Below are 25,485 nucleotides of genomic sequence, written 5' to 3'. Positions count from 1 at the left end.
GCCGCATAGTCAATGAGACATGTGCTTTAGGAAGGTATTGAGAATTCTTAAGTCACTTCCTTTTACAAATGACCACATGTACTATCCGCCTCCTAGAGATGACCATTAGGTATTGGTTATGTTACCTCTGTGGGTGGATACTAGATGGGAGGTTATTTAAGGGGTTACCATAAACTAGAGAGGAGTTTCATGACTGGGTCGGAAGAAGGAAGGTGGCTTTAGAGGTGCCCATGTAAATCCATTTAACATGTGGCAAGGAACTCACCTCATTGTTCTGTGTGTTATGCTGATTCAATTATCTTGTGTAAGCTGCTGCATCTCCATGAATAGAGCTAAGTAGATTTCTTACCTGAATGTATTGTTTATAGCAGTGTGTGTTTTTAAAGTATGTTTTTTTGTGTGCTTGATAATTGTATTCCCAGTAAAGTTTTGTTTATACTTTCATCAAAACTTTGCCTCTTGTCTGTTCATTCAAGATATTCACTAATATTTATGTGATTGACCAGTATACCTTTTATTATTTTATTTGTGGTATTATTTCATATTTATGAAATTCAGAACTTCATAAATATAAAGAAATTACTTAATTTACCATTACACCTGGGTTGTCTACTTTTAAAAAAAATATGTACATATGAGGTGTGATTCAGAGATTTATGACAGAAAACAGTGTTACAATGTCACTATTGATAAATGTTAAAAATACAGTTGCAAGAAAAAGTATGTGAACCCTTTGGAATGATATGGATTTCTGCACAAATTGGTCATAAATTGCGATCTGATCATCATCTATAAGGCTATCCTAACTATAAGATAATAAGGCTATCCTAACTATAAGATAATGCCAGGGACTAATGAAAGTATTTAGAAAACTGGGCAGACTAGATGGGCCGAATGGTTCTTATCTGCCGTCACATTCTATGTTTCTATGTTTCTATGTTTCTATCTAAGTCACAACAATAGACAATCACTGTCTGCTTAAACTAATAACACACAAAGAATGAAATGTTACCATGTTTTTATTGAACACACCATGTAAACATTCACAGTGCAGGTGGAAAAAGTATGTGAACCCTTGGATTTAATAACTGGTTGAACCTCCTTTGGCAGCAATAACTTCAACCAAACATTTCCTGTAGTTGCAGATCAGACGTGCACAACGGTCAGGAGTAATTCTTGACCATTCCTCTTTACAGAACCGTTTCAGTTCAGCAATATTCTTGGGATGTCTGGTGTGAATCGCTTTCTTGAGGTCATGCCACAGCATCTCAATCGGGTTGAGGTCAGGACTCTAACTGGGCCACTTCAGAAGGCGTATTTTCTTCTGTTTAAGCCATTACATATTTTTTTATAAAAACACCCTCCTTTCTAATACAAACATATCGCACTTGCACTATACAATTAGAAACTGCGGCACGGTCGGCGGTAAGGAAATGTTACCATCAACAAAGATACAAAATTGGGCGGTAGGTATTAAAAGATTGACTACCCCTGGGTTAAACAAAATGTGTTGTATAATAAGCCTGTTAATATGCCTTACATGCCTAATGAACACTGCAAAAGATTGTTTTAAAAGTGATGGGTGTTTATGTAGCAGAAATATCTCCTTTTGAAATATTTGTGCGGCATTATGGGTGAATAATTACATGTTCATATTAATCATAGGGTTAGTTTCGAGGTATCGCACACATATTATAAGCCTTTGGAGGGCTGGTAAAACCAAGTGCAGGGGTGATATCAAGCTCTTCACCAGATGGAGCCTTAAACGTGAAGTTCTGCAGAAGTCGTGTAAAGAACAGGAATAATTCCATTTTTGCTAAATTCTCTCCAACACAACTTCTTCGACCTAGAAATAAAGAAAGTGTTTATTCTTCAGCTGACTTAAAGGAACACTATAGTCACCAGAACAACTACAGCTTAATTTAGTTGTCCTGGTGAGGAGAATCATTGCCTTGAGGAATTATAATGGAAGTACTGTCTTTTCAGAGAAAAAGCCATGTTTACATTGCTCCTAGGGACACCTCCCAGTGACCACTCCTCAGTTGGTCATTGGAGGTGCTTCCTGGCTCAGTGCTGCATGAAAATTCAAAATGCTGCATGAGATCTAAAATGCATAGTCACTGAGTAAAAAGTCTGAATATTGACTGTGTATTTCACATGCATTATCGAACAGACATATAATCATTATATAACAGTCATACAATGATATTAATGAACATAAGCTCTATATGTTTGGCTTCTATTTCTGAAGTATATTCCGCATGGTTGTCATATATAATTAGAAAGAACTCACCTGCAGAAAAAGGTATAAAGGCTTCTCTTTTTACAAAGTTTCCATCAGAGTCAAGAAAATGCTGAGGGTAAAACTCATCTGGTTTCTCAAAGTGAGCCTTATCTTTCAGTACTGATGTTAGTAATGGTATAACGTGTGTACCCTTAAAACAATAACATAAATTAAAATTATACAATACATATATATATATTCAAAATAAATAAATAATAGCGAAGCACTAAGTACTTAAAAAGAGCTCTATAGGGGCAAAATTTAGAGCTGTTTATAAATTATATATGTTGATATTCAATAACACGTTTTTCACAAATTCCAGCTACCACACTTCAAAGTGTTCCCTTACAAGATATCCAAAGTATAGTATTCACCACATACAAGATATCCAAAGTATAGTATTCACCACATACAAGATATCCAAAGTATAGTATTCACCACATACAAGATATCCAAAGTATAGTATTGAGAAGTGGAGCGATATATTTTAATTTTTCATGCCATATATTAATTGTAGTATCATCCAGTGAAGAATATAAGTGTATTTTCCCCTTTTATAAATTTTGGTGCATGTGGGAGAGGGGCTCATAATTGCTTTATATCGCTTCACTTCTCAATACTATACATATATATATATTTGTAATACCTGTAATTCCATTATTTGGTAATTGATTTTTAAAAGGTTTTTCTGTTTTGTGCCATCTATGTATACTAAAATAAAAAATAAAAAACATATTTAAACATTACTTTCCAGGACACTAAAATGACTCAGATTCTGGAGGCGGTTGTTTTGCAAACCGCTTGTTATTGAAGAGATTAAGAATATCATACAATTTTAGGTGACTTGTACAGTTTAAGTGAAATCTCTCCATTATTTCCATATCTCTCGAGGATTCCAACAATACTCTCTTGGGTATGACTTTACTGGTCTTCAGTGGTCTGTGTGGCTGACCAGCCTTGCCCTGCTGTTCCTGATGCTGTTGAGGCTCTATCATAAAATACCTCATCTTCTGAATTAAATGGCAATGCTGATTTAATTTGATTGGGTATTAATGATTTTAGTGAGTGACATGTTGTGTTTCAGTTAGACTAGCTTGTAGGTTTACTTTTATGTGTGATTGTATGAATTATTATATTTTAAATCTTTGCATCAAAATTGACTAGTTAAATTTTAAATTCTGAGCATGGTGGGGTGAGTCTGTACAGCAATACCTAGCCAGTCGCTAGTCTTTAATTACAGCGACTGTTTAGTAGCTATGTCCTTTACTGTTTAGTAGACATGTCCTCACAGTTTCATAGACATGTTTTTACAGTTTGGTAGTTCCACTGAGCTAACTCACTATGTAACATGCCCTGCTGCTCAGTTAACATGCACTGAGTGTTTAGTAGACATACCCACGCTATTCAGTGGAGTGTTCATGTGTTTAAGGCAGGGAAACTCATTTATCAACAGCTTTTTGCTTGCAAATTCAATAAGCTTATTTTAAGGACTGGAAAATGCTTGATAAATCAAAAATATTAAATTCAATATTGTTAAATGTCTTGATTCAATCTATGGCTTGAGCTTTTTCTTAAGACCTCTTTCATACAAAATTTAAGAAATGTTTTTTTAATCAGAATCTTAGCACTAAGCAAACATTGACATTACCACCTATTAGCTGTGTCAGAGAACCAGAAATCTGGTGCCATACATGATGGGATCACAGGCACCGGAAAGTGACATCACAGATAATGGCTGAGAGGCAAGGAATTTGACTGTGTTACAATATTGCTGTTCCATGTTTAACATTATTTTTTAAATAGGTACAAATAAATTGAATATTATCTATATTTGATATATAATATAACAATTATTATTAAAAAAAAAAAAAAAAGATACCTGCCTTTGGTAAGAAATATCCTTTGAATGTGATATCTTCAGTAGTCGCGTGTGGAAGATTTCCTGGCACGATATCACCAAATCTTTGGATTTCATGAATAACTGCATCTGTATATGGCATTTCTTTACGATGTTCTGTCTGGGGTTGAGCTAATCCAATCACTTTCTCTATTTCATTTTGGACCTTTACTGTAAGCAGTAAATGCAGAAAAAAACACCTTTATAATTAATAAACATATCATCTGATAACCCATTCTTTCCTTAAAATTGGATGGTGAGATTTCTTAGACTTGGTAATAATCTTCTAAAAGATTCTCGATGTGCTGATCTTGAATTTATTTTTATATAGGAAAATGAAAAAGTAGCAACTCTTGGAGTGAAGTTATTATTATTATTATTATTATTATTATTATTATTATTATTATTATTATTATTATTATTAATAAAGGGCCAAAAAATGTCATAGTGCTGTACATTAGGTGGACTAACAAACAAGTAGTTGTAACAAGTTTCTAAGCTAAATGCATCTTTCTTACCCATTAATTTCTTTAATCATGATATATCTTTAGCCATTAGTTGTTTCGTAATAAATAAACATTCCCATTAATGTATAGATCTGATTACTTTAAAAAGAGCTGTCATCTCGAGAGATATGACTTGTTTATACACACACAGCAAACACTATTGCGACATTTACTGAGTGCATAATGCCGCAGAGGTAAGTATATAACTCGCCTTTGATGCACTTCCTTGTTTAGTGAGTTGAGTTTTCCATGCCATAATGTCTTCTTGTATGTACTCATGAGCTGTGTGTACTTCAAGATTTAACCAATTTACACACAAGTCAAAGAATATAAGTGCTGCGGAATAAGTTGACCCTATTTAAATTCTAATAATTGTAATGATAGCTTTTATTAAAATGCTTGCAAATCAGGAGGGATGATGTAGTACACAACATCTGGAGTGCAGAAGGATGCCTACTTCTGCTCTAGTAAGAGGTGTTTTAGGGGAATTAAATAAATGCATAATGGTAAAAGATGTAGTACATAGGTATTTGAACCCCTGCTAATTTTGAACGTATACCCACTGACAAAGAAATGATCAGTCTATAATTGTAATGGTAGGTGTATTTTAACAGTGAGTTACAGAATAACAAAAAAAAAAAAATCCAGAAAAACACATGCCAAAAAAGTTATAAATTGATTTGCATGTCAATGAGTGAAATAAGTATTTGATCCCTTATCAATCAGCAAGATTTCTGGCTCACAGGTGTCTTTTATAAAGGTAATGCACTGAGATAAGGAGCACTCTCTTAACCCCTTAAGGACACATGACATGTCTGACATGTCATTATTCCCTTTTATTCCAGAAGTTTGGTCCTTAAGGGGTTAAAGGGAGTGCTCCTAATCTCAGCTTGTTACCTGTATAAAAGACACCTGTCCACAGAAGCAATCAATCAATCAGATTTCAAACTCTCCACCATGGCCAAGACCAAAGAGCTGTCCAATGATGTCGGGACATGATTGTAGACCTACGAAAGGCTGGAATGGGCTGGAATGGGCAGCTTGGTGAGAAGGTGACAACAGTTGGTGTGATTGGAAGAAACACAAAATAATTGTCAGTCTTCCTCAGTCTGGTGCGTGGAGTTTCAATGATCATGAGAATGGTGACGAATCAGCCCAGAACTACAAGGGAGGATCTTGTTAATGATCTCTAGGCAGCTGGGATCATAGTTGCCAAGAAAACAATTGGTAACACACTACGCCGTGAAGGACTGAAATCCTGCAGCGCCCACAAGGTCCGCCTGCTCAAGAAAGCACAAGTACAGGTCCATCTGAAGTTTGCCAGTGAACATTTGAATAATTCAGAGGAGAACTGGGTGAAAGTGTTGTGGTCAGATGAGACCAAAATCAAGCTCTTTGGCATCAACTCAACTCGTCGTGTTTGGAGGAGGAGGAATGCGGCCTATTACCCCAAGAACCTCCCCACCATCAAACATGGAGGTGGAAACATTATGCTTTGGGGGTGTTTTTCTGCTAAGGGGACAGGACAACTGCACCGCATCAAAGGAACGATGGACAGGGCCATGTACCGTCAAATCTTGGGTGATAACCTCCTTCCCTCAGCCAGGGCATTGAAAATGGGTCGTGGATGGGTTTTCTAGAATTACAATGACCCAAAACACACAGCCAAGGAAACAAAGTAGTGGTTCAAGAAGCACATTAAGGTCATTGTCACGGTTGCCGGCCCGCCGCGTGGCAGGGCTGTGCCCGACCGGCACAGCCTCGCCGACAGCACGAGCTTACCTGCTCGTCGACGAGCCAACAACCACTTCCCTGCATCCTCCGGCCGTCGCGCCCAGATCCAAAATGGCGCTGCCCGCGTGGTCGCGCCTAAACGTAGCTCCGCCCCCGAAGTTCATACTGATGTGCGCGTGACGTCACGACGTCAATGCGCACGCACGTTTTGTGGTCAGAGGTCGCCCTCTGACCAATCAGACCTTAGAGGGGGAGATTTAAATCCCTAGCTCACCTCAGTGCCTTGCCCTGTCGTGGTTTCCTGTTCCTGGTTTCCTGAGAGTGCTTTATCTTTGTGAATCTGATTTCCTGGTATCCTGATCTTGGCTTTTCCCTGGTTATTCTGAATTCTGGTTTCCCTGACTTGGCTTGTGTAAACGGTATTGTGTATTTTATGGCTTCCTTGACCTCAGCTTTCCCTTTGACCATTCTCTGTCTCTAGCGTATTAGTCCGGCCATTCTAAGGTCCGGTTTATGCTCTGTCCTTTTATTTTCCTTTTCTTGCCTATGTATATGTTTACATAGTTTCTGCGTGCTGGACCACACTAGTAGTCGTGACATTACGACAGGGCCATGGATCCTGCAGTACTATGCAAACATATGATTGCCTGTGAGAATATGGTGGAGGATATGGACCACAGGTTAGATCAATTTGCCCAGGCACTTCAGACCTTGCTCCAGAGAACTGCCTATTTAGAGCCACCTCCTGTACCACCTGTGGTTCCGCCACCTGTAGTGGCTCCCGTGCCACATAAACCACCGTCCATAACCCTTTCACCTCCCCCTCGTTATGGAGGTGATTCTAAAGAATTTAGAAATTGAGTACCACTTTGAAGCTTCCCCCGGTTCATTCCCTACCGATAGATCGAAAATTGGCTATCTGATGAACCAATTAACAGGAAAGGCTTTAACCTGGGCTAACCTCTTATGGGAGAGTGGAAACGCCATAGCCCGTGATTACAGTGTCTTCCTAACAGCATTTAAGACTACTTTTGAACCTAAAGGCAGAGAAAAGAACGCTGCCAAAGCCCTAATGAGGATAAAACAAGGCAGTCGCTCTGTAGCTGATTACGCCATAGAGTTCAGAACATTGGCGTCCGAGGTTGACTGGAACAATAGTGGTTTGGTGGCTGCTTTCTCAGAAGGTTTAGCTGAGAGTATACAGGACGAGACCGCAGCTAGAGACCTTCCGGTTAACCTCAATGATTTTATTGCCTATATGATAGATATCGATAACAGGCTCAGAGAAAGAGAGAAAAACAAACAACGTAATAGACGTCCTAACTTGTCCATAGCCCCTTGTTTCTCTTACCCAGTGGTGATTAGCCAAGCTCCACCTCCAGAACCTGAACCCATGCAATTGGGTATTTCTAAACTCACTGACGCAGAGAGACAACACAGACGTAATGAAGGGTTGTGTATGTATTGTGGCAAGAAGGGACATCAAAGATTTTCATGTCCAGTTCGGCCGGAAAACTTGCGCACCTAAGGCACGTACGGGGACCGACCTTAGGTGTGATGTATATGTCCCCTAAATTGACTAAGAACCGTTTCCTTGTCAGAGTTAACTTGTCTTTTAAGAAGACCGCTGTACAGTGTGAGGCTATGATTGACTCTGGGGCAGCAGAGAATTTCGTAGACAAAGAATTTGCTGAAAAGTTTCTCCTGCCCTTAAGACAGAAAGAGAGACCCATAGCAGTAGAGGATATTAATGGAAGGCCTCTTACCCAGCCTCTCATCACACACAAAACTCTGCCAATCACTGTCTCAGTGGGTATTCTTCACTCTGAAGAGATGATTTTTCAAATCATATCTTCACCTACATGTCCAATAATACTCGGTGTCCCTTGACTCCAGAAACACAATCCACGTTTAGATTGGGTTGAAGGAGAGATTGTGAGTTGGGGTGAGAGATGCAGAGGTGTTTGCCCAAAGCAGATGCCACAACCAATTGGTACCATCAATGTTCCCATTACACCTCCCCTAACCACACAAATACCACCGCAGTATTTGGACTTAAAGGAGGTGTTCAACAAGGTCCAGTCGGAGGGGTTACCACCACATAGACCGTATGACTGTGTCATAAATTTATTACCAGGTACTATGCCTCCAAAGGGAGGAGTATGCTCTATCCCCCCAATAAAACCTTTGTTTAGAGGAGTATATAAAGGAAGCTCTCAGAATGGGTGATATCCATAGGTCCTCCTCACCCGCCGGGGCTGGGTTCTTCTTTGTCTCTAAAAAAGAAGGAGACCTACACCACTGTATAGACTATAGGGGATTGAATAGGATTACGATAAAAAAACGCCTATCCTATTCCCATTATATCAGAATTATTTGACTGGTTGAAAGGAGCTCGAGTCTTCACTAAGCTCGATCTCAGAAGTGCGTACAACCTAGTCAGGATTAAGGACGGTCACGAGTGGATGACCGCATTTAATACTAGAATGGGACATTACGAATACCTGGTTATACCGTTTGGATTATTCAACGCTCCAGCGGTATTCCAGGATTATATTAACTATGTCCTAAGAGAGTACCTCCACATGTTCGTTTTAGTGTACCTAGACAACATTCTCATCTATTCCCCAGACCTAGAGACACATCACGAACATGTGAGAATAGTACTAAAAACCCTATTAAAGAACGGTCTCTACTGTAAGCTGGAGAAATGCCAGTTTGACCAAACAGAGATACAATTTCTTGGATATGTTATATCTCTGTCCGGTTTCCAGATGGACCCCCGCAAGCTGGAAGCAGTCTTACAGTGGCCGTTGCCCAAAGGCCTTAAAGCTACACAACGCTTCATAGGTTTTGCGAATTACTACCGCAAATTTATTAAAGGATTTTCTTCTGTAATTTCTCCTATAACCAACCTAACCAAAAAAGGAGCAAATTGCAAATCATGGCCCAAAGAAGCAAGAGAGGCATTTGAACAGTTAAAATCTTTATTTTCCTCAGCACCTGTCCTGACCCATCCTGATCCAACCAAGCCATTCATTCTAGAAGTAGAGGCTTCTTGTCCGGTCGTTTCACAACCGCTTTCCTCTCAAGCCGGGTCCTTCCCGCCCGGTGGGCGTTCTTCGAGTGGGGGGTACTGTCACGGATGCCGGCCCGCCGCGTGGCAGGGCTGTGCCCGACCGGCCACAGCCTCACCGACAGCACGGGCTTACCTGCTCATTGGCGAGCCGACAACTACTTCCCTGCATCCTCCGGCCGTCGCGCCCGGATCCAAAATGGCGCTGACCGCGTGTTCCCGCCTAAACGTAGCTCCGCCCCCAAAGTTTATACTGACGTGCGCGTGACGTCACGACATCAACGCGCACGCATGTTTTGGGGTCAGAGGTCGCCCTCTGACCAATCAGACCTTAGAGAGGGAGATTTAAATCCCTAGCTCACCTCAGTACCTTGCCCTGTCGTGGTTTCCTGTTCCTGGTTTCCTGAGAGTGCTTTATCTTTGTGAATCTGATTTCCTGGTATCCTGATCTTGGCTTTTCCCTGGTTATTCTGAATTCTGGTTTCCCTGACTTGGCTTGTGTAAATAGTATTGTGTATTTTCTGGCTTCCTTGACCTCGGCTTTCCCTTTGACCATTCTCTGTCTCTAGCGTATTAGTCCGGCCATTCTAAGGTCCGGTTTACGCTCTGTCCTTTTATTTTCCTTTTCTTGCCTATGTATATGTTTACATAGTTTCTGCGTGCTGGACCACACTAGTAGTCGTGACAGTCCTGGAGTTGCCTAGTCCGCCTCCAGACCTTAATCCCATAGAAAATCTGTATGGGGAGCTGAAGTCTTGAGTTGCCAAACGTCACACTCGAAACCTTAAAGACTTGGAGAGGATCTGCAAAGAGGAGTGGGACAAAATCCCTCCTGAGATGTGTGCAAACCTGGTGGCCAACTACAAGAAACGTCTGACCTTTGTGATTGACATCAAGGGTTTTGCCACTAAGTACTAAGTCAAAAGGGTCAAATATTTATTTCGCTCATTGACATGCAAATCAATTTATACTATTTTTGACATGCATTTTTCTGTTTTTTTTGTTATTCTGTCTCTCACTGTTAAAATACACCTACCATTAAAATTATGGACTGATCATTTCTTTGTCAGTGGGCAAACACTCTAAATCAGCAGGGGATCAAATACTTTTTTCCCTTATTGTAGAGGTTCTGGTGACATCATAATAAAAGTCTAAATTATGTGTGCCAATTGTATTATTTTTATATAATTTACGCTCCAGTGTTATGGTTTATATTATGCTATCAATTACACACTTCCCAAAATCATATTGGTTTAAGGGAAGGCTGTTCTGGCTGCTTCAATGCTACAAACAAGGAGCTCAGTTATGCTGCTAAATGGTGATCTTACAAAGGAAAACTATTTTAAAAATGGTATAAAACCTATATTGCATTCATCTTCCTAAGTCTTTGGTCCATTAAGAGTACTAGTACAAAATTAAACCAAAATTCATTAGGGCAAATAGGATACTCACTCTGAATTTCTGGGTATTTCATCATTAGCAGAAGACCCCAGCGTAGCGTTGTAGAGGTTGTCTCCATCCCAGCAGCAAATAAATCAATCATAAGAGTTGTAAGGTTCTTGTCATTGAAATATAAATCAGGATTAGGCTTTTCCTGTTGAAATATTCATTGAGAAATTATACACCATTACAGGGTATCATTTTCACTAATATTATCAATACAATAGATGGACTTACAAGCCAGTAGCTGCAAAAAGACATATAGAAACAGAAGATGCCATGGCCAACTAAAACATATTTACATTCTAAAAGGAGTGGGGTTTTATTACACAAAAGGCTAATTCATGTAGGAAAGAGCTGATTGCTAGGAAAGTTTAAAAAAAAAATAAGATTATTTACCTCTAAGGATGAACAAATAATCAAAATAATAACTTTATTTATAAAGCGCCAACAAATGCAACAGTGCTGGTATAGGTGGACTAACACACAAGTATTTGAAACAAGACAAGTTGGACTCAGGAACAGAGGGTGTTGAAAGTCTTCACAAGTTAATGCTATTTAAGAATACTACACACTTGACAAAGGTCATTTTTAGGTCGCATCACATACAATGTACTGGATTGTTTCTTTGACCACTTAAGGACCAAGGATGGTCAATGCCTGGGATCTAAAACTCTGCCCTTCCAAACGTTAATGGTCTACAAGTCTAAGAAATCTTTGAAAGTATTAGATGGCCATAAAATCACAAGTTATAGTTCTGCAACATCTGGGGTCCGGAGTTTGATATCTGGTCTTTGCCATTATAATGCTATTCGTTAAGGATCCTATTACAAAGTGCAATGACCCACCCAATAATTTTCATAGGGCACTCAGTGACAAGAATGTCATGACAGCATAGTGTAGCATTTGGGGCATTAAGGGTTAATATTTGGACTTTGGCATTATAAGGAGTTATAACAACTTGTGCACTTTTTCAAGATTTAAGCCCAATACCTATAGTTTTGCTCATTTGCTGGCCGAGCTATTCCCACCACGTGATACTTGTACAATTTACCTGAACGCACTCAGGGAGTTATCAGGACTCCAAAGTGCATTCAAATATTAGTTCAAAATAGTTGAATTGAGACACACCTCAAGTCAGCTATGTTTTCAGTTCCACTATTTTACCCTAAAATCTGAAATTCACTTTATTTATTTATTTATAAAATATTTTACCAGGAAAGATACAACTGAAATTTATCTTGTTTCCAAGTATGTCCTGGGTCAACAAAATATTGCATTGATACATTATGGTACAATAAAATACAAAAACAATATTAATACACAATATATACAACATTTAACATAGAACAGGTAGGAAATTTATAATCAACCATGACACATGCATTCTGTTTTGAGGTATGTAGAGAGGGATCTCTTAAAGGACTTTAGGCTTGGGGAAGATTTTTAAGTGTGTGGGAGGTCGTTCCACAATTGCGGTGCTCTGTAGAAGAAGATCAGATCGGGCCACTTTCTTTTTGTATTGAGGTAGAATAAATAAAGTGCTGGTTCTGGATCGGAGGTTATAGGAGCTGGGGGGAGCAGGGGAGAGCATTCTGCTAAGGTAGGGTGGGAGTTTCCCAGAAAATCTCTTAAACACAAAGCTGAAAAGATGAAGGGTGCGTCTGGATTCCAGCGACAGCCAGTTTAGTTCTTTTAGCATGTCACAATGGTGGGTCCTGTAATTACATTGTAGCACAAATCGGCAGAACGAGTTATACAAGGTATTGAGTTTATTAATTTTGGAATGCGGTGCAGATGCATAAACTACATCCCCATAATCAATGATTGGCATCAGCATTTGCTGGACAATCTTTTCCTTTACTGTAGGGCTTAGGCAGGATTTGTTTCTGTACAGGGCACCTAGTTTTGGATAACGTTTAGATGCAAGTTTTTCTATGTGCAGGCCAAAAGATAGATTGGGGTCTAATAACATACCCAAGTATTTGAAAGAGTGGACAGCGGTCAGTGTGCCATTTGAATTTGTTTTGATGGATAGGTGGGAATTGTGTAATTTGTGTAATTTAGGTACTGTTCTAAAGATCTTTTCAAAGACTTTAAAGTCAGTCATACCTAAGTGAAAACCTTGTTAAACATACATACTGAAAGAATCAACCTGTTAGATAACTGGCTATGGATCTTGCAATCTTGAGCTGCCTCCACAATGTTTTTTTTTTTAGGAATAACTTGAACTTTACGAGATTGGATTTGATTTAAGAAAAGTGATTTTCAAACTCCAGCATTTCTGTGCAACAAATTCAACACAGCAGTGTTAGTCTTGTATATATCCCATGACACATTAAAAAAAGTCACTTGTGCATTATGATATTGAAATATGTAATGTAAATTGAACATGCAAATTAAATATTTGTAGAGATAAGTTTCAGGTGAAATTGCAGGTGGGTAAATGGACACTAGAGTCACCAGAACAATTACAGCTTAATGTAGTTGTTCAGGTTAGTATAAAAATTAATTCAATGCATCTCTATGAGGAGGTGCTGATTAACCAAAATGGTGTTTGACAATTCTGATGATGATGTCCCCAAGGAGGCGGATCGTGGTGGGACCAGCGTCAGCAGACCCATGCGGTGCTGAAAATAAGGTTTTCACCTTTTCTAATCCTAAATGGTGGATTAAGCATTATACACTGCGTGCAGAATTATTAGGCAAATTAGTATTTTGACCACATCATCCTCTTTATGCATGTTGTCTTACTCCAAGCTGTATAGGCTTGAAAGCCTACTACCAATTAAGCATATTAGGTGATGTGCATCTCTGTAATGAGAAGGGGTGTGGTCTAATGAAATCAACACCCTATATCAGGTGTGCATAATTATTAGGCAACCTCCTTTCCTTTGGCAAAATGGGTCAAAAGAAGGACTTGACAGGCTCAGAAAAGTTAAAAATAGTGAGATATCTTGCAGAGGGATGCAGCACTCTTAAAATTGCAAAGCTTCTGAAGCGTGATCATCGAACAATCAAGCGTTTCATTCAAAATAGTTAACAGGGTCGCAAGAAGCGTGTGGAGAAACCAAGGCGCAAAATAACTGCCCATGAACTGAGAAAAGTCAAGCGTGCAGCTGCCAAGATGCCACTTGCCACCAGTTTGGCCATATTTCAGAGCTGCAACATCACTGGAGTGCCCGAAAGCACAAGGTGTGCAATACTCAGAGACATGGCCAAGGTAAGAAAGGCTGAAAGACGACCACCACTGAACAAGACACACAAGCTGAAACGTCAAGACTGGGCCAAGAAATATCTCAAGACTGATTTTTCTAAGGTTTTATGGACTGATGAAATGAGAGTGAGTCTTGATGGGCCAGATGGATGGATTGGTAAAGGGCAGAGAGCTCCAGTCCGACTCAGACGCCAGCAAGGTGGAGGTGGAGTACTGGTTTGGGCTGGTATCATCAAAGATGAGCTTGTGGGGCCTTTTCGGGTTGAGGATGGAGTCAAGCTCAACTCCCAGTTTCTGGAAGACACCTTCTTCAAGCAGTGGTACAGGAAGAAGTCTGCATCCTTCAAGAAAAATATGATTTTCATGCAGGACAATGCTCCATCACGCGCGTCCAAGTACTCCACAGCGTGGCTGGCAAGAAAGGGTATAAAAGAAGAAAATCTAATGACATGGCCTCCTTGTTCACCTGATCTGAACCCCATTGAGAACCTGTGGTCCATCATCAAATGTGAGATTTACAAGGAGGGAAAACAGTACACCTCTCTGAACAGTGTCTGGGAGGCTGTGGTTGCTGCTGCACGCAATGTTGATGGTGAACAGATCAAATCACTGACAGAATCCATGGATGGCAGGCTTTTGAGTGTCCTTGCAAAGAAAGGTGGCTATATTGGTCACTGATTTGTTTTTGTTATGTTTTTGAATGTCAGAAATGTATATTTGTGAATGTTGAGATGTTATATTGGTTTCACTGGTAAAAATAAATAATTGAAATGGGTATATATTTGTTTTTTGTTAAGTTGCCTAATAATTATGCACAGTAATAGTCACCTGCACACACAGATATCCCCCTAAAATAGCTATAACTAAAAACAAACTAAAAACTACTTCCAAAAATATTCAGCTTTGATATTAATGAGTTTTTTGGGTTCATTGAGAACATGGATGTTGTTCAATAATAAAATTAATCCTCAAAAATACAACTTGCCTAATAATTCTGCACTCCCTGTAGGGTCAGGAATACATGTTTGTGTTCCTGACCCTATACTGGTCCTTTAAGAAATCTGAAATGCCCTCTAGTGGCTTGTTACTGTACTGCAGCCATAAGCAATCACAATGCAGGAATAAGGAGTTCAAGAAAATTCAATAATACCTCTTTTTGTTTGACAAGGAATGTATCGACAAGGTTTCTCTGGTTATTGATGTCTAGATGATTCCTGTGTGATGTGAAAGTCTCTTTAACAAAGCTTCTCAGCTCATCTGTGTTTTTGACAACGGTTTTGTGGCTTCCAGGCAACCATTGCAGCACAGAAGGAAAGACATTATACAACTTGAAGAAACAAATAGAATGGCTTTAGAACATGTTACAATGTTTATATAAGTTATGTGCATTTTACTGCATCCCATAAGTCTGTCAACTAACACACAGTTCATTGCTCATAGATACATGTGAGTTTTATCTTTGGCCAAATATGATTGTAACTGATTTGATAACTCTGGAATTGTGTTTACAAAACTGTCACTATATGTATACCCATTTCACATGATATCAGAAAGAGAGATGTGATTGGGGGTACCCAGCCATTATTGGTCCTCCAAGTCACAGTCTTTGTCAACTCAACTGTTCTTAAGGTGGATCTGTCATGCACACAATTTGTTGATAGCAAGTTTTTTTCTTAAAATAAGTTTAACATGCAATGTGTAATAATAACATTGTCATAAATAGTTTAATACACACATGTATGTAAACTGTTCATCCTCCACTGCGGCTATTCTGCTACAACCACCTTTCTAAACTACTGGATGGCATATTACATCCTACAGCATTGCTGCATGCCAGACAAAAGAGCAGAGATGGCACAGATCAAGCAAAAAGAACAAAACAATGTATCAAAATGGTGTAGAATTAATTACCAATGCCATAGGAGTTCCCAGAAGTCTGGCATTTTCATTGACTAAATGCATGAGCCTTAAAATTGTTGGATCATCATATTCAAAACGACGATCAAGAAGTATGGACACAATGATGTTGGCTACAGCAGCGTTCATTATCCATGTATTCTCAAAAGGTTTCCCTGTAATTAAAGATAAAACAGAAAAGTCTTGCCATATTTACCGGTATAAATTTATTCTCAGTCTTTTCCCATGGCAGCATCACGAATGCTGAAATGTAGGATCTCAATAGTGATGTTGCCCTGGTTAATCAAGAAAACTGAATCATCTTAACATACTAACTGGACTTTTCTATTCCTGATCTTTTCCCACTGCCGTATCACTATTGGTTTAAATCCTACCTAAAAGGATTAGTGGTGCTTTCATGATTTGCCCAGAAAACAAATAAATGATGCATATCCGAACAAAAGAGTGCAAAGATACTGCACAGAAGTTCCCGAAAGTGAGGAAGACACAATTATCACCCAGTGTGTGGAAGATATAAAGTTCTGTGCTCAATCTCCCACTAATGGCAACAACTTAATCTTAAAAGTGAGAACTGCTCATGAACAAAAGAAATGCTTAAAAATTTAAAACAGTAGACCCAATCAAGTAAACATATAGTTTGCTATTAGAATGCAATATACATGAGCTGAAAGAACAATGCAATAGCTTTTTAAGTACACTATTTTGAGTCTCACAGGGAGAAAAGCGCTATAAAAAATCGCAAATTATTATATGTTATAATTATTATTATTTTGCTAACACAGACAGATTGAAATGATGGAACATTTTTAGAGAAAGGTGGAGGGTTAAACACAGCAATTGGGTAAAGACTAACCTACAACTTGATTTTAAGAGAATGTTAAGGTCTCTTGGTACAATATCAAGGTCTCTTGGTACAACTTTTTCCTCACTTGGAGTATTGTACGCAGTACTGGAGACCATATATTCAGAAGGATATTGATACTTTGCAGAGAGTTCAGAAAAAGGCTACAAGACTGGTTCGTGAATTACAGGATAAAACTTACCAGGAAAGGTTAAAGGATGTTAACATGAATAGCTTGGAGGAAAGACGAGACAGGGGGGATATAATAGAAACATTTAAACACATAAAGGGAATCAACACAGTAAAGGAGGAGACCATATTTAAAAGAAGAACAAAACACCACAACAAGAGGACATAGTCTTAAATTAGAGGGGCAAAGGTTTAAAAATAATATCAGGAAGTATTACTTTACTGAGAGGGTAGTGGGTGCATGGAATAGCCTTCCAGCTGAAGTGGTAGAGGTTAACACAGTAAAGGAGTTTAAGCATGCATGGGATAGGCATAAGGCTATCCTAACTATAAGATAAGGCCAGGGACTAATGCAAGTATTTAGACAATTGGGCAGACTAGATGGGCCGAATGGTTCTTATCTGCCGTCACATTCTATGTTTCTATGTTTAATACAGTATTCTTGTGAATAAGTTACTCTTTTATTTCTCCAAGATACTTCTACTTGTATGTACAGTAGGAATAGTATATATACATATACCTGTTTAAATTAAATGTATTCATCTCCTTAGTCCTTCAACATTAGTAATTAATATTCCAAGTGCCATAACTACTACAGCCTTCTGTTGTAGTTTTGGTGCCAGGAGGGACATGGCACTCTCGCTGCCAAAACTGTCAAAGTGTTTTAACAAGGTTTAAAACTTCCCTGGGACTCGCCATGCACGGGTTCTTCACCTTGTCCTCTCAGAGTTGGGGAATCTGGGAAACAGATTCAAGACATCCACTGGCTGAGAGCACTTAGTTGACAATCTCAGCCAATAAATGAATGTCTGTATTAGCCTCAGGTCTCTCCTGCTAAAGAAGACTGTAAGCAACACAGGCACCCATCTGTAGTCTAGTAAATTTCAAACCATGCTAAGAAAGATTTGACAGATTATGCGGGGACAGCACCAGTAACGGTAACTGAAGTGGTTATGGTGCTTGGAGTATTCCATTAAATAAAATTTCAAAGACAGAGAGGATGAGATTAAGACAGAAAGACGCTCAACTAAACTTTGCCATATTCCTCTATATACAATAACATAAAATAATTGCATTTACACTTTCATATACATAAAAAGACAACACTTGCAGCAAAATTGAATTCAGCAGGTGCAGTATTTTAGACAGATTATACAAATTCTCCCATAAATGTAACAGAAAGCATTACTAATCTGTTCTACTTACACTCTCATTAAATGGCAGAACACAACAAAACAGCATTTACTGCAGTTGAACACTGACCATTATAAGAGTGAAACGTTTGTGTTAGAGAATCATATTCTTCATATATCTTATTTTCTATGGTTTTCTTTCCCATTCCAAAATCTCGCAGAGTTGAAAGACTAAATCGTCGCATTACCTTCCAGTTTTCATCACGGGAAAAAATAACACCTGTGTAGAAAACAGCACAACACATCAATTAATATCAGTTATGATTACAACTACATCTTTCCCCGTCCTTTTCTTCTACCTCTTGTTTTCCTTCTCTCTGCTTCTTACCTGTTCTCATATTCCATTTTGTTTTGCTCTTTTTCTAAGGGCATCCATTGTTCTCCATCAATGCTATGTGCGCTACTACTTATTACCAGTTATTTCTCTATGTATTTGTGTGCATTCCTAGTGCAATGTGTCATATTCATCGTTTTCATATTTTTTCCGATTGTTGTTTAATGTTGTGTTTTTATTCCATTGTGTAATTGCTTGGTTCCCTTGACGGCACAGCGTTTAATTACATAGATTATAATATTTTTTATCAGCTTTCTCTTGAGCTTCACATGTGCCTACTATGTGAGTTTAGATTTTATATGTTATCATATTATTATTATGTATCTTATGTTATTAATCTGTTCAAGTGAAAACGTATCTCTAATAAATTGCAAGAATTTCTGCAGTTTTTCAGTTGTTGTTCGGTAACTGTAACATTCACCGTGCTATTTGATTTTCCACTAGTTCTGGATGTATCAATTTATTTTAGCTAGAAATTTAGAAGAAAAACATCACCCTTTTTGAATATCTTAGCCCCTTTAGTGAATCTAACCTCTCTATAGTGTCTTATACTGCCTTCTCTACATACATATACATACACAGTCATGGGGAAAAGAAAGTAATCCCTCTTTGAATTTTATGGTTTTATATATCAGGTTATATTAACAATCAACTATTCCTTAGCAGGTCTTAAAATTAGGTGACTACAACTTCAGATGAAGAACAACACCACATGATATATTACACCGTGTTATGGTTTATTTAACAAAAATAAAGCCATGTGTGAAAACGAAGTACACCTTATGATTCAATAGATTGTAGAACCATCTTTAGTAGCAACAACTTTAAATAATAATCTTCTCTACGACTTTATCAGTATGTCACATTGTTGTCAAAGAATTTTGTCCCACTCTTCTTTATAACGTTGCTTCAGTTCATTGACGTTTGCTGGCATTTGTTTTATGCCACAATTGGGTTGAGTTCTGGAATATGCCTGGGATATTGCAACAAGTTGATTATTTTCTTTTTCAGACATTCTGTTGTAGTTTTGCTGGTGTGATTGGGATCATTGTCCTGTTGCATTACCCAATTTTGTCATTGCTTTAGCTGTCAGATAGATGGTGGCTTCACATTTGACTCTAGAATACTTTAGTATACAAAGGGGTTCATGGTCTACTCAATGACTGCAAGGTTCCCAGGACCTGTGGCTGCAAAACAAACTTAAATCATCACCCCTCCGCCACCGTGCTTGACAGTTGGTATGGGGTGTTTGCTCTGATATGCTGTGATTGGCTTTTGCCAAATGTGGTGCTGTGCATTATGGTCAAACATCTATACTTTGGTCTCGTATGTCCAAAGGACATTGTACTTACGTCCGGTCATCAATCTGTGCAACCTTAACGCTTTCATGACTTATCGTCATTTCAAGATGGAGGGTATCCATCCTCTGAGAGACTTGCTCTGAGAGGGTGCCTAGTTCTTTAGACTGGGCCTGAAGGATGCTTACCTTCACAAGCTCTCCCCCTCTGACACTGCCACCCCTGCATCTTTGTCCTTCGGTGGTCTCCAACTTACCCACAACCCAAGAAACTCTGAATGTAAAGGTGGTGGTGTTGGGTTTCTCCTCTCCCCTCACTGCTCTTTTAAACCTCTTCCCACCCCCCCTTCTCTCTCTTTCCCATCATTTGAAATACACTCAATTCGCCTTTTCAAACCCTTCTCTGCTAACATTGCTGTTATTTACCGTCCCCCTGGTTCCCCTCTTCTCTTCCTTGACCACTTTGCTGCCTGGCTACCCTATTTCCTCTCTTCTAACATTCCATCCCTAATTCTCGGGGACTTCAATATTCCTATAAACCCACCTTTGACCTATGCGGCCACTAAACTACTTTCAATGACTTCCTCCCTCGGGCTATCGCAGTGGGCAAATTCTCCCACCCATGTAGCTGGCAATACCCTTGACCTAATCTTCACTTATGCATGTACAGTATCTAATATCTGCAACACTCCATATCCACTCTCTGATCACCAGCTCTTATCATTTGCTCTCACATACCCCCTCACCCAAAAACCTCAGCCTAACCCCCCTCAACTCAGGAGGGACCTTAATTCTCTTGATCTCCAACAGTTGTCAGCTGACATTGATTCACAACTGCTGTCCATCCCTTCCCTCTCCTGTCCTTCACAGGCCATCTCCATATATAACTCTACTCTTACATCTGCCTTGAACACTGCAGCGCCACTCCAAACAAGCACCTCGAGGAGGACCCGCCCCCAACCATGGCATACTAAATCAACGCGCTACCTGCAAAGATGCTCCCGTTGTGCTGAACGCTCCTGGAGGAAGTCTCGTACACAATCAGACTTTCTCCATTATAGATTCATATTGTGTTCATACAGTGCAGCCCTTGCCCTTGCCAAACAGTCCTATTTTTCCGCTCTCATTAGTTCATGTTCCCGCAACCCCAGGCGTCTCTTTCACACCTTTAATTCTCTTCTTCGCCCTGCTGTGGCCACCCCCAAAACTAACCTTACTGCTGATAACTTTGCATGTTACTTCACTGACAAGATTGAACAGCTAAGGAAAGAATTCTCCCCTCCTTGCCTTTCTGTTTCTCAATCACACATAGATCATGCCTTTCCTACCCTTCAGACATTCTCCCCAGCTACTGACCAAGAGGTGGCTGCTCTTCTTTGCTCCTCTCGCCCCACCACTTGCCCGCTCGATCCTGTCCCATCTCACCTTATTAGATCTCTCTCCACTTGTCTTGTGCCTTCTCTAACACACATCTTCAACTGCTCGCTCTCTTCTGGCATCGTCCCTGCTGACCTTAAACATGCCACTGTAGTACCTATACTAAAAAAACCATCCCTCGACCCATCCACCCCCTCTAACTACCGTCCCATATCCCTGCTCCCTTTTTCCTCAAAGCTTCTGGAAAGACTTGTCTTTACCCGTGTGTCTCATTTCCTCAATTCCAACTCTCTCCTTGACCCCCTTCAATCTGGCTTCCGCCCTCTCCACTCTACAGAGACTGCCCTTATCAAAGTTACTAACGACCTAATCGCAGCTAAATCCAAAGGCCACTACTCCATACTAATTCTTCTTGACCTCTCAGCGGCCTTTGACACCGTTGATCATGCTCTCCTTCTTCAAACTCTTCAATCGCTTGGTCTCTGTGACTCTGTCCTCTCATGGTTTTCCTCTTATCTCTCCCAACGCTCATTCAGTGTCTCCTTTTCTAATGATACCTCCTCCCCTTGCCCTGTCTCGGTTGGCGTTCCCCAAGGCTCCGTCCTTGGTCCCCTTCTATTTTCTCTTTATACTGCCTCTCTTGGCAAACTTATTACCTCTTTTGGATTTCACTACCACCTGTACGCTGATGACACCCAGCTATATCTCTCCTCCCCGGACCTCTCCCCTGCCGTCCTGCAACGTGTCACTGCATGCCTTTCTTCCATCTCTGACTGGATGTCCTCCCACTTTCTGAAACAATCTCTCAAAAACTGAGCTCCTTGTCTTTCCTCCTCCTAATACTGATCCTCATCTTTCGCTCTCCCTCCAAGTTTGTGGTACCAACATTAGTCCATCCGTGCAAGCGCGCTGTCTTGGCGTCATACTTGACTCTGGTCTCACCTTTGAGCCTCACATCCAGCATGTTGCCAAATCCTGTAGATTCCATCTTAAAAACATAGCCCGCATCCGCCCCTTTCTTGCACCAGATACTACCAAGGAGCTTGTCCATGCTCTAGTAATTTCCCGCATGGATTATTGTAACCCTCTCCTGATTGGTCTTCCCAATAGCCGTACTGCACCCTTACAGTCCGTAATGAATGCTGCTGCTAGATTGATTTTCCTCTCTAGTCGTTTCTCTCACACCTCACCCCTCTGCCAGTCCTTACATTGGCTTCCTGTATGCTATAGGAGTCAATTCAAGGTACTAACTCACACCTATAAAGCACTGAACAACTCTAACCCCTCTTATATCTCCTCACAGAACCATAGGTATGTCCCTTCTCGGTCTCTCCGTTCTGCCCGTGACCACCTCCTGTCCGTTGTCCGCACTCGTACGGCCAACTCGCGCTTGCAGGACTTCTCGCGGGCGGCTCCCTTCCTATGGAATAGCCTGCCTACCGCCATCAGACTCTCCCCTAGTCTTGCATCTTTTAAGAAGTGCCTTAAAACCCATCTCTTTAGGAAAGCTTATGGCCTCCAAGACTAACCCTTACCTCACATACCTGTCTCTTGCCCTCTCCTAAAGGGCAGCCCACCTTATTTGAGTGTAAATTCCTGTCCTAATGTGTTTTACACCCCACCTCCTATAGAATGTAAGCTCGTTTGAGCAGGGTCCTCTTCAACCTATTGTTCCTGTAAGTTTATTTGTAATTGTCTTATTTATAGTTAAATCCCCCTCTCATAATATTGTAAAGCGCTACGGAATCTGTTGGCGCTATATAAATGGCAATAATAAATAAATAAATAAATAAGTCTCACAGGCATTATCTCCAGTTCCTGTGGGGTCACAACTTCTGGCATTTCATCTGTCTCTCGTTTGGCCTCAGCTCAGCCCCATTGTGCTTAGAACCCCCAACGATGCTCCTAAAGGAGGTTATGGCTTTCATTCAGGAACAAGACATTTGTTCCATAGTATACCTGGATGACATCGTCCTGTTGGCTCCTGTTGACAGTGTCACTCTACACCGACAGATGGACCTGTTGTAGAAAGTGGGCTTAGTCATCAATGCAGAGAAATCGGAACTCTTTCCAGTACAAGAGATCCAATTCCTGGGTTTCACCATCGACTTGATCCAAGCTATCCTGAAGCTTCCACCCTCCAGAATTCCAATATTCACAAGGAGATCAGAACGCTGCTGCAATGGGATTGGATTATCTCCGTCTCTATTCAAGCGATGTGCCAAGGCTCTCTCCTGTACCGGGCTATAAAACGTCTGAAAAGGGCACACCTCTGCCAGTCTACCTCTATGACTAGTCCTTGGTTCTAAATCTTAACAGAGCAAAATCTAAAATTTCCAAAGTAAACACATTGTGCTGTCAGATCACTTGTGTAAGTCAACTGCAGTGAAGTGTGGCAAGGAAAGCGTAAACAGAAATAAAAGTAATTACATTCCTAAATGGCAGAGAATTGAGAAGTGAGACTGCAGAGGCATGATCTATACACCCAAACTGCTTCTTTAAGTGAAAGTTGTTTTGGATCTTAGAGTATCCCTTGCTCTTGCAAAGAGCCTTTGGTGCAGGCTCTAGCAGGGTATTAACAGAGCACGTGATATGTAATTCTAAATTAAAACACACTGCAATAAACAACGTTTTGATTTCTCTTTACATAAAGTGTATAAAGTCACAAGCACTGGAGGAGTGGCTAAGGCTGGTAAACTCTTCCAAGATGGGGAACAGTAGACAATTGAGCATAGCTAATGTAGCTAATCTTGTATCCCCCCATAAAAGTTATTATAGATATATTTCATTTCAGTTACCATGTCCCAAAAATATCTCATCAAACAGCACCATTCTGGGTCTTCCAGCAAACTCATCTGCGTGGTTAACAAGAGCATCTTTCACTGTTTCATATCCGCAGAGCACAACTCTCTTATCGGATCCTATCTGAATGCTGAATACTGAGCCGTATTTCTCAGAGAGCTGCAAAGTGCAAAAAAAATAATAATAATAAGTGATTATTTTTTATGGATAGGGATTTTTTTAGATACATGACATATTGGATTGTACACATGCCATAACAGTATTTGTAATTGAGTCAACAATGCACTATTCTCAATATATAAGAGGGAAACCATATTAGACCCCAGAAAACTGAATATCAACCAAGCCATAAATAGAACGCATAGTTTAGCTATTTCACGAGGAAAGTTTCTGTTTTTCCCCTTTAAGTTGCTATGTCAAATAACTTAAATTACATGTTGACCCTTCCTAAAATATTTAGGACACCATTTTGATTATCCTCTTGAATATTGCCATATTCCTTCAGACAATACATGACTTTGAGGCTCTTTATTGACCATTATTTCTTTTTTAATGAAATGTTATTCATATTCTACATTCTCTGCATGTATGCATAAGTGCCTATTTAAAAAAATATATGTTAGGACTATTGTAATTTGGCATTAAACATCTATGTGTAATGTGTAAAACTATTGCACAGAGATTCAGAAAAAAGGCATTACCAGTTGGCAGCTATTAATAGGAGCAATATGATCTGAAGTCAATGGTATCATGAATGGACATCTTCAGCCATGTAGAAGAATGGAGACTGACCTCCTGGTAACGCTTACTACATCTTATTATTAGTGATGTCCCGAACGGTTCGCTGGCGAATAGTTCCTGGCGAACATATCATGTTCGCGTTCGCCACGGACGGCGAACATATGCGATGCTCGGTCCGTCCCCTTTTTTTTTTGTGGTCTTTCAGCCACATTTACTAATACTAAGTAAAAATGACTTAGTATTAGTAAATTGTGCCCCTACTCGCAATACCGCGAGTAGGGGCATGTCTATTAAACAGTGAGCAGCCTATGGCCCTAAAGTAAAAAAACGGGGGAGGAATTATTGTCCTCCCCCCTGGCCCCCACCCCTGAGCAGTGGGTGGGGGCCCTAAATACCAATGGGGGGGACCTATTGTCCTCCCCCGGCCCCCACCCCTGAGCGGCGGGTGGGGGCCCTAAATACCAATAGGGGGGACCTATCATCCTCCCACCGGCCCCCACCCCTGAGCGGCGGCTGGGGGCCCTAAATACCAATGGGGTACCTATTGTCCTCCCCCCGGCCCCCAACCCTGAGCAGCGGGTGGGGGCCCTAAATACCAATAGGGGGGACCTATTGTCCTCCCCCCGGCCCCCACCCCTGA

At 40.2% G+C, this 25,485-nt stretch overlaps 1 protein-coding gene across 1 annotated transcript in view; it reads right to left on the bottom strand.

Moving 5' to 3' along the window:
* The window catches only part of LOC134586125 (uncharacterized), a 111,267-nt gene that overhangs the window by 75,651 nt on the left and 10,131 nt on the right, over window positions 1–25,485 (bottom strand). The window contains exons 4-11 of the mRNA XM_063441635.1: window positions 24,101–24,263; window positions 18,365–18,514; window positions 16,066–16,226; window positions 15,305–15,481; window positions 10,950–11,091; window positions 4,168–4,352; window positions 2,294–2,435; window positions 1,669–1,846 (exon numbers count right to left, since the gene is read on the bottom strand). Of these exons, the coding sequence (XP_063297705.1) occupies window positions 1,669–1,846; window positions 2,294–2,435; window positions 4,168–4,352; window positions 10,950–11,091; window positions 15,305–15,481; window positions 16,066–16,226; window positions 18,365–18,514; window positions 24,101–24,263 (1,298 nt within the window). The remainder of the gene's footprint in view (window positions 1–1,668; window positions 1,847–2,293; window positions 2,436–4,167; window positions 4,353–10,949; window positions 11,092–15,304; window positions 15,482–16,065; window positions 16,227–18,364; window positions 18,515–24,100; window positions 24,264–25,485) is intronic.

The sequence above is a fragment of the Pelobates fuscus genome, chromosome 2, assembly GCF_036172605.1.
Source record: "Pelobates fuscus isolate aPelFus1 chromosome 2, aPelFus1.pri, whole genome shotgun sequence".
Taxonomy (NCBI): Eukaryota; Metazoa; Chordata; class Amphibia; order Anura; family Pelobatidae; genus Pelobates; species Pelobates fuscus.
This window is presented reverse-complemented; position numbering and strand designations above follow the sequence as displayed.